The 10185-nt window shown below is 38.9% G+C and overlaps 1 protein-coding gene across 1 annotated transcript; it reads left to right on the forward strand.

Moving 5' to 3' along the window:
• Positions 1–1127: 1127 nt before the first annotated feature.
• On the forward strand, positions 1128–10117 carry ces3 (carboxylesterase 3). The gene is made up of 13 exons (XM_020642824.3): positions 1128–1285; positions 3024–3222; positions 3329–3467; positions 5077–5210; positions 5297–5450; positions 5656–5760; positions 6551–6652; positions 7331–7471; positions 7593–7673; positions 8289–8430; positions 8687–8836; positions 9044–9116; positions 9743–10117. Exons 1-13 carry the CDS (start codon positions 1150–1152, stop codon positions 9912–9914), a joined length of 1728 nt encoding a protein of 575 aa, XP_020498480.2. The 5' UTR covers positions 1128–1149; the 3' UTR covers positions 9915–10117.
• The last annotated feature ends 68 nt before the right edge of the window (positions 10118–10185 follow it).

Genomic DNA, 10185 nt, shown 5'->3' on the forward strand with positions numbered 1-10185 from the left:
ATTTTTTAAATATTAAATCTTTCTCTAAGTAAATCATTCCAGGGGTAATATCATTGATCTTCTTTAAAGGTGTTTCTTTGGAGTTGGGTGAAATGAGGCAGTGAGGTATCCAGTTCTTCTAACTGACTTCAGGCAGCGGTGGAAATGCTGACAACAATGGGCCACTGGATCCTTTGTGTTCTTTTCTTCTTCTTCTTTTGATTATAAATAAAGGTGGGGAAAAAGCTGTTGGCTGCAGTCTTTTGAACATGGTGGGTGATCTAAAACCCTACGACTGCCTGACAAATCAGAGACATTCAGCACTGCAGACCCAAGGTCCCTGGACCTTTGGAATGTACTAACCCACTACCAGGTTACCTCAGAACTAAACATAGACCCTCTTTCCTGAGGTCGAAATGCACATAGATCCTCAAAAGGTCCCTAGTTTCGGGGGAAAGTCCATGCAGTCGAAAAGGGGTTAAACACATTTATTATAGAAAGATTGCATTTTCACAAAAACTCAAATTACATATTTGGTGCTCTTGTTAGAAAGTTGGGCAGCAGGACTGTGCATGTGAGATTTGCCTGAAGTTTGTGAATACATATGACAATTTATTTTACCCTCTATGTCCTCCAGGTTGAAACATTTGGAACCATCTCCTTGGGTCTTATGACACCGTGAGTCAGCAAAGCAAGTCATTGAAAGTCTCTGATACCAACCAATGATGTTCTTTGCTCGTTGTTTCTTATCTCAGAAACCTATAATGTACGTGTTCAATCTAACCTAGACTATCCAAAAAGTACAACATGACATTTTAAGCATATAACAGTAATATAAAGATTACAGTTGAGTACAGACATGAGGGTCTGCAGCATTCAGCAGTGTCAGAACTGTGATGAGCTGAAGTAGTCAAAGAGCAAGACTCTGTCATTTTTGACTCAGCGGTCAGGGTGCTGTTTGTGGTGCATCAGAGGTTAAATCAATGGAGATTATCCTTTTACTGCTGAGCTGAGTTTGTGACATAAGAGCTTGTTTGTGTATGGGAGTAGTGAGTGAGGACTTTGGGGTTGAAAGTGCCTACAACCTTTGATTTGTTTATATTCACAATTTAAATAGTGTGTGTATGTGCAGGTGTACAGTAGTAGGGGGTGGTCCTAGAGGACCAGGACATGGGCAGAGGTCTAATTCTCTCAGAATACACTGTAATTCATTCTGTCTTTTCTTCGAGCTCGGTCAGGATGAGAACAGCGCTGTTCTTTGTTTATCTCCTTCCTGCGCTGACAGTGATAGCTCAGGCTGCACCAGGTAAGACAACTATTTATTTTACCTCATGTCAGGGAAGGGCATTTTCATGCAGCAGCCACTAGAAATGACAGATGCATAGGTCCTTTTTTATGACTTTCTAATAACTGAGCAGAATGTGGACATGAAACAAAGGCTCTCATAAGGATAAATTATTCAAGATGAAGCAAAAGAACACCAACAACAGTCTGCATGTAGCTTTACCTCTGTAGCTTTTGAAAGGCTTTAAAAGGACAATAGCTGTATTCAGTATTTAAGAACAAACTGAGTAATCTCTGTACTGATTGCAGTGTTTTGTTTTGTCACAGTTGCTTACACTGAATTCTCAAAAAGCCCACCTTCAAGAAGCGCTACAGTCCCAAAGTCTGATAAAAGAGGTGATATAACCCAGTAAAGTTATAGTTTATTAAAAAAAGTCCTGCAAAGACACATTTCAGAGCATATAAACTCAAAGTAGTGCAAATGCAAAGAAATACTGTCAAGTGCTTCTATCGAATACATTATGGTAATGGTCTGATGCATTAACGTATGAGCCACATTTATTGTTGTAGTTCAACAAGTGAGGCAGATTATATTATCAATGACAAATAACTATAGCAAGTCTAGCTGTCATTAAATGTAGTAACAAGAAAAAACTCAATATTTACCTCTGAAATGTTATGAAGTCAAAGTATAACCCAGCGTTAAACTGAAATTCTCATAATACAGAATTTACAGAAAGTAATTGTGCAGCGGACAGTGTACAGGTAACTTTTCAAGAGCCTTTGAACCTCTTCAAATCAGGATGCAACATCTCGAGCAGTTATCCGCTATCAACCAATTTGATATTGCAGCGGTAAACAAATTGTGGTACAAGCTTCATCTTGTACTTAAAGTGATAGTTAGTTCTGTTTTAAGTGGGATTGTATGAGGAACCTGTCAATGATGAGTGTATTAGCCACGGGGAACGCTGGTCAGCACAGCCCCTTTATTGAGAAACCGGCAAATGATGCCACACGCAGACTTGTACCATTCGCTAAGTTAGACTAGAGAATCCCACCTAAACACAGATGCCAGTGTAATGTAGCACTTACTTCTGTAAGAAAGTCTCATTGTTTGCCACTGCTGGGCAAGGCCACCCCTATGTGGTGGGAAGCTCTCCGGGGCCAATGATCATGAGCTTTGGTCAATGACTGACAGAATGAGATTGAAGATACAAATGAGTTTTCTCCGAAGGGTAACTGGGCACATTCTTAGGGATTGGGTGAAGAATTCAGACACCCACTGGGAGCTCTGAGAAGAGCCAATAGTCCTTCACATCAAAAAGAGCCAGTTGAGTTAGTTCAGGCATCTGATTAGGATGCCGTCAAGATGCCTCCCTTTAAAGGTTTCTTTGACACTACACCCGGGGTAGACCCAGAGCTCACTGGAAGGATTATATATCTCATCTGGCCCGGGAATGCTTCTGAATCCCCCAGAAGGAGCTGGGATATGTTTCTGTGTTGAAATTGCTTATCCTGCTGTCACGATAGATGGATGGATGGATGGTGGGTGGATGGATGAAATATTTCACTCATCCATAGTGTAATGATCATTAAAAGCACAAATGATGTTCACATTGTGATGACCTATTTCTAGATAATTTAAAATCTCTTTAACATAACTTTGGGAAACAAAAATGTCTGGCAGTCCTGTAGAAAACAAATTATTTTTCACCCAATAACACATGTGGACTTTGAACACAAACTTGTATCTTCTGCAGGGAGCAACAACCTTGTGGTCGCTCTGAAAAATGGTCAAATCCGAGGGGAATACACAACGGTGAAAGGTACAGACAGGAGGGTGAAACAATACCTGGCAATACCCTTTGCACAGCCCCCTGAGGGGCCCCTCCGCTTTGCTGCTCCACAGGATGCAGAGCCCTGGGTGGGGGAGAGAGATGGCACTCGCCAGCCTCCTATGTAAGACTTGTTAACAAAAGACACTGAGAACGAGAATTTGATGATTTTTTTCCTCCCTCTGGGAGACACATGCTCCTTTGTTTCATTCTCTCTCTTTCTACCTCAGGTGCATCCAGGATCCTGAAATAGTTGCCAATGTTTCAAAAACCATGTCAATGCAATATATCCAACCTGAGCTTTCTGAGGACTGTCTGTATCTGAATGTGTACACTCCAGCTGACGTGACACCAGGTGACAAACTGCCGGTGGGTTAAAGACACAGTTTGTATGTACAGACATGACCAAGATATCATCATGTCCATTACTGCAAAAGAAAGTAACTATTGTCTATATGTACATACATCTATTGGGTCTTGGCTTGAAATGTAGACTGCGTTCAGTGTTTATAGCAATTGTGAAACAATGTCTCAGTCTTCTTGATTTATTTGATTTAAAAACACATGTCACTGGGTCAACCTTTATTAAAGGTAAAGGTCTTGATCTTCCTGTAACTGGTGTCCTGGATCTTGTAATCTCCCAATCATTATTGCATATTTTTTGTGTTGTGTTTACTTCTGATGATAGTCTTCAAAAGAAAAGATATTAAAGTTGTTAATGAAGTTTTCATAAATTATCTGTCCTGCCATCCTGTGATGCCTTGATAAAATATTGTTCTGCCACCTTGTCTAAAAATATTGCTCCCGAAAAAACTGCAAAAATCCATAGACTATCCAAAGCACCTCAGAGAAATAGTCTGAGGGGAAAAAATAAAGATGAAAAAGAGATTCAGCCATATAGCTGTACAGAAGTGGAGAAAAAGATCTTTAAAAATGCACTCTACTGTTATTTTCAAGAAATGAAATCTGCCAGACATTTTAACACCTCTAACTAACAGAAATCAAAATAATGCATCATTTGTTATCAAATTGACAAACTGATTAACTTGTCTAAATTTACCCCTGCTGGGCTCCTTTCTAAGGTCAAATGTAATTTATTTGGTGTTTTATTTCAGGAAGAAAAACAAATATTCTGAGAGATGATATATCACTTACTAAAAGCAAAACACCTGGTTTTATCAAACCTTTACACAACTTTATTGCCATGAGCTCATTGTTGACTTTCTCCCCGATTACCGAAAAATATCTGGAGGAGTTAATTCAGCGTCTAAAATCTTGCACTTGTTCTCTCATTCCTCTGTGACTCACTGCTTCATAAATTATTTTGTAAACATAATTAAAGCCTCTCTACAGACAGGCATTCCTCCTGCTTCTCTTAAATGGGTATAACACCACCGTTGCTGAACAAAAACAACTTAGATCCATCAGTTATTAATAACTAAAGATCTGTCTTGAATGTCCCTTTTATAAGTAATTTACAATCAATTGGAGAAATATCTCCCAACTCACACATAATATATACCAGTCTGGTTACAGAGCAAATCACTTGGTAAAGTTATCAATGACCTTTGACACTGTAGATCATGAAATCTTGATATAAAGGCTTCATGAGTCAGTTGGCTTGGCAGGTCCTGTTCATGACTGGTTCTCATCTTATCTAAAAAACAGGCATGTTTTGTTTCAACAGCCAATTTAAAATCTGAAAAAAAAGTTCTACATGGGGTTCCACAAGGGTCAGTTTATGGGACGCTGCTATTTAATCTATATGCTCCCGCTTAGTGAAATCATGAAGAAACAATTGTATGCCGATGACACACAGCTGTACATTTTACTTTCATCTGGTAATCTCAGTCCTGTTGACTAACTAATAGACTGCATGTTGTCGTCACTTATTCTGTTACTGGCAATTTAATGGCTTGAAATTCTTTCTGTCGAGAGATCATCATTTAACAACAGTCTACTTTGTTCTGTTCTCTAGGTGATGGTGTGGATCCACGGAGGAGGTCTGTCAATGGGAGCAGCTTCCCAGTATGATGGTGCTCCATTAGCTGCTTACGAAAACATTGTGATGGTCATAATTCAGTATCGCCTCGGCATCCTGGGATATCTTAGGTAAGGAAATGTGTAGCTCATTACAATTCTGACACAGCATTGAATTCAAGAAATAAAGCGGTGTGGTAACTTTTGCTTTTCTGAAGCACTGGAGATGAACATGCTCAAGGCAACTGGGGTTTCTTGGACCAGCTGGCAGCTCTGAGATGGGTCCAGGAAAATATTGAGGCATTTAATGGGGATCCACTAAGTGTCACAATTGCCGGAGAATCTGCAGGAGGCATCAGTGCATCCATACTGGTAAATAAAAGTAATCCCAGAAAAAATAAAACCTGTTCAGCGATATATTTAGCCAATTATGTGCTGATTGTTAACTCATTCATCCATGTTTAAGTCCAAGATGTGAGCACTGACGCTGTCCTTTATTCATGTTCAGGAGCATCTTAAATGTATGATTTTAATGTCCATTTTCAAGTGATTGCATACATTTATTTCTTATGAACAGACTCTGTCTCCACAATCTAAAGGACTGTTTCAAAGGGCGATCTTTCAAAGTGGAGTAGCAACACTTGGAACCTACACCACCAGCCATCCTTTGGCTACTGCAAAGGTAATACTTGTCAAGCAAATGCTCAGTGTTTACAACATCTACTGTATGTGGAGTGTATATATTTAAAACTGCATTATTTGATTTTGTTTTCGCAACATGAGGAATTAACAGGAATTTTTCAGCGCTTGCATAACACCACTAGAGCTGTGTGGTACTCTTTTCAAGTCTGCTTCAAGACTTTGTCTTTGCCACTGGCAGGCTGAGATTGTTATAGGAAGTGATAGAGCTTCATTTTAAAGCTCCTGTATTGAACTTTTAGTTTGTGTCAATTTTGGTGACCTCTGTAGACACTGCCAACTGTAAATCTGCATATGACTTAAACATACCATCATATTACATATCGCTAAATTAACTTGCAGACCACTGGAGTACCTAAACAAGGTAAACTAGGAAGAACAGATTGAAACAGCAGTAGAGATTCATTAGACCATAAAATATGTAATGTCGGGACTCAGTTTGAAAATGTATCACAGCAAACATGCCGCATAGACTTTACTATGTCTTCAATTGCAACTGTCAAAAAACAAGTTGCTTAGAGTAAGTATGTATCGGAGTACCAGAAAAGCCAACATAGCAAATGTGATAAATAGGAATATATATATCTTTTGAATGTTTGTTCTGTTTAATTTGTCTCTCTTTTGCCTTATAGTTGACTTTGAGCAGAATGAAATTTAGAGTGAAGCATGACATTTCTCCTGCTGATTAACAGCAAAACAAAAAATAACTCCTGAAATCGTTTAGTGATTTTCTCTTTTATCCGAGAACTCATATATCTCTTCCTTGTACCTAGATGGTTGCCAACCTGACTGCATGTGACCGCAGCAGATCAGAGGAGCTGGTCCAGTGTATGAGAGGAAAGAGTAAAGAAGAGCTAGTGGATGCGACCAAAAGGGTAAATAGTCCTGTGAAGATCTATTTTACACATGTCATTAGCCTTAGTTGATTGAGCTGATTGTATGTTTAATTCAGTTTTGTTTGGGGGCTTTGGATCAGTTGTAGAGTTGTTCATCTCTCCGTTAGTTCCCCGGCTCTTGCAGCCACTTCGCTTCATTGGCAGCGTACAAATGTGTATGAATGGGATTAACTAATAATGATGGTCACTTTACATACCCGCCTCTGCCATCAGTGTGTGAATGGGTGTGAATGGGTAGGTGTGACCTGAGTGTAAAAGAGCTTTGAGTTATCAGAAGACTAGAAAGCAATATACAACCTCAAGTAAATTTACCTTTTACCAATCTCTGGATTCTTCTGCCTTTACCTAAACTGAAAACAGGAGGAATTTACTAGTCAGTACATAAAGTACCACCACATTAAAAAAAACTAAAAGGATGAATTTAAAGGTTGTGAATTAATGTACATTTATTGTATGGATTGAAGCGTTTGTTGTTGTTTTTTTTGTTTTTTTACAGATTTTTTAAATAGAACTTCAGACTGATCTTAAAACTGTTTATAAGTGTAATTTCAAACTTCTGCCACAAGATGGCACTGTGGTACAAGTTTGCTGTCCCTTCACCTGGTTGTCCAAAATAACCCTGATGTTCAAATTAAGTGAATTGAGTCTTTAATATAGATGAGGATTTATCTGGGCGCCGTGGTGGACGGCGTGTTTCTGACCGACCTGGCTGAGGAGCTTCTGAGGAAGAAAGAAGTGATGAAGATCCCTGTGATGTTGGGAATAACCAACCATGAGTTTGGATGGATCCTGCCTCAGGTCACACATACAAGCTCATCAATGCTTTTCCAGATATGATCTACTGTACCCAGCCTCTATGACTGTCTTGGTATTAAAGGATGTGTTCTTCATCCTGAGCTCTATCTCCTGTGTGTCACAGAGCTTTGCCCCTCCTGGCTGGGAGAACGGGATGAACAGAGAGGCTGTGCTGGCTGTGGTGAATATGTTCAATCCTGCTGGGGTAAGCACCATAATAACATTTGCCACATGTTGATCATAATGACTGATTGATTGGTGGATTTATATTAAGCTTGAACTTGATTTATATATTAATAATATATTACAATGTCTTACTTTTATTTGTCCATCCTTGCTAAATGTCAGACCTGTTGGAGTTAGAGTACTGATAGCTAAGTTTCAGAACTTTTGACAAGTACATTTTCTGCTCCAAAATGTTAAGTTAAGTTTAATCAGGAGAATGTTACATTATTGTTAAACTTGAATATTGGGTATATTTATCTTATTTGAAACTCTTTTGATTCTTAAACACAGTTTTGACAAGCAAATATTTATGGTAGTGTTTGATTTTGTGCTGTGTTGTTGTTTGTGTAATGCTACATGACTCTATCACTGTAATGAAACAATGTAAACTGAGACAGGAAGAAGTGAGCTCATAATGTTGGATAAATAGAGAGAAAAAACAGGCAGATTGAAGTGGCAGAATTGCTTAAAAATCATTATCATTACAAATCCCAAATTATTATATGTATGCCCTGATGCATATCGAATAGGAGATTCTTGCCCATATACAGCATAGCCTTGGAATCTGATGGTCCAACTCCTCTTCTCGGTCCAGATCTCCACTGCAAACAGCCTCATGGCAGATGAATACCTAAAAGAGGCTAAAACTCCTGAGGAGATCAGAGACGCATTCACAGAGATCATTGGAGACCTGCTGATGACGTTTCCTGTTGTCAAGGTGGCCGGATACCACGCAGGTCAGAGAGGATCTTTTAAACAAATCAAAACAAATGTGACTTGTTGTCTACATTGCCATTGGAGCGCAAGTTGATCCAAAGCTTGTCATGCAGTGGGAGGAAATCTATCAATGCTAGTTCAATTTGTTGGTACAGAATATAGATTACTTGATGTTATTTAGATCTGGTTTAAGTCACCTCATAGTTCAATTACTCTTGACCTCTGACCTCTGTCTCAGCACTCACATCTTGTCCTCTCTCGCCTTTGTGTGGTCAGATTTGGATGTTCCTGTCTACATGTATGAGTTTGTGTACCGTGCTGGGATACACAGCGACACCAGGCCCAGCTTTGTGAAGGCAGATCACGCTGATGATGTCGGCTTCATGTTTGGCGGCTGTTTCTGGAACGGAGATATAAAAATCATTGGTAGGCTATGTGTAATATCTCATAGGCTCTTCTGCTACTGTCTCTTCTCATTACACGTTTTCAGGGCAAACTAAATGTGAGTTGAATGAATGAAGGTAAATGTTGGTGACCTTGAATCTGCACTACAAAATTAGTCCATTCAGATCATGTTCAATGGATAATAACATATTTGATTGTGCGGTTAAACTCTTCCTGTCCTATCTTCAGGCAATATTAACAAGGAGGATGAAAGTCTTTGTAAAACCATGATGGCTTACTGGGCCAATTTTGTCCGCAGCGGGTGAGTAAGCATCGAAGACTACAAAAATCAATGTTTTTAAGTCACTCTCGAAAGCTTTTTAACGTCCTTAAATTTACATTGTCAGTCTTCAGTTGAACCAATTAAATGTTAATGTTTCTCTGTGAGCTGGATTTTCTAACACAAACACTGATAGCAGCTTTATAATGTTTATATTTATAGAGGTTGTTTGATGGAAAGTTGATGCATATTAATACTGGAAACAATTGCAAGTACAGGCTTTGAAAACATTTATTAAAAAGTCCACAAACGTTGGGAAGCTGTGACTTAACTTAAATTAAATAAAAAGGATGTGGTCATTTAAAAATTAAAACAGTTGGAAAGCAACTATTGAAACATCAACCGGATACTCTTCTTCTGTTTATATACCCACAATCTAAAAAATCTATTGTGGAAGGCCTATTGTTAAGTTGTTAAAAATGAACACAAATACAAATAAATAATCTTATATAGCCAATATAAAGATATACAGGACTGAGCAATGGGAAAGTGATCCAGATTTATGGAAACGTTTGCATATTGTCAGCAAACATGTACAGACAATATTTAGATGTTTTGTCGTTGCATGGACTGCCCTGATGTCTATTAATGTCTGAATATCCCATCAGCTCCCCCGATGGTCCTGATCTGGTCAGCTGGCCTCAGTATGACAGGCAGACGCAGAAGTACATGGAGCTGGGTCTGACGCAGACGGTGAAACAGAAACTGAAGGAGGACAGAGTCAATTTTGCCACCGTCAGACTCCCTCAGAAGCTGGAAGAGTTGGCAGCAGCAGCATGAACTGGAAACTGACCACTCTCATGTTTTTGTATTGTTCTATATGTTTTAGAGTTAAAATACCCTATGATTGAAACTAACTAATCAAACAATAATTTTCTGTTTTGGAGTGGGTCTTCTTTCCTGAGCCCTTAGCAATTCCATGTTAGTGTCTTTTTTACATTTGTTTTGTTTGATAGTTGTGATAAAGGAACTAAATTGCCTAAGTGTCTCTTGCTTGCAAATTTTGGGAGGCAGCTTATTAGAAGTGTGTTGGTGAGTTAGTGAGACATTT

The sequence above is a fragment of the Labrus bergylta genome, chromosome 7, assembly GCF_963930695.1.
Source record: "Labrus bergylta chromosome 7, fLabBer1.1, whole genome shotgun sequence".
In the NCBI taxonomy this organism is placed as follows: Eukaryota; Metazoa; Chordata; class Actinopteri; order Labriformes; family Labridae; genus Labrus; species Labrus bergylta.

Coding starts and splice junctions, on each gene's coding strand:
- ces3 (XM_020642824.3), top strand. CDS start 1,150: ATGGGCAGAGGTCTAATTCTCTCAGAATACACTGTAATTCATTCTGTC. Junction 1,286..3,023: donor GATAGCTCAGGCTGCACCAG/GTAAGACAACTA, acceptor TATCTTCTGCAG/GGAGCAACAACCTTGTGGTC. Junction 9,117..9,742: donor GCCAATTTTGTCCGCAGCGG/GTGAGTAAGCAT, acceptor ATATCCCATCAG/CTCCCCCGATGGTCCTGATC.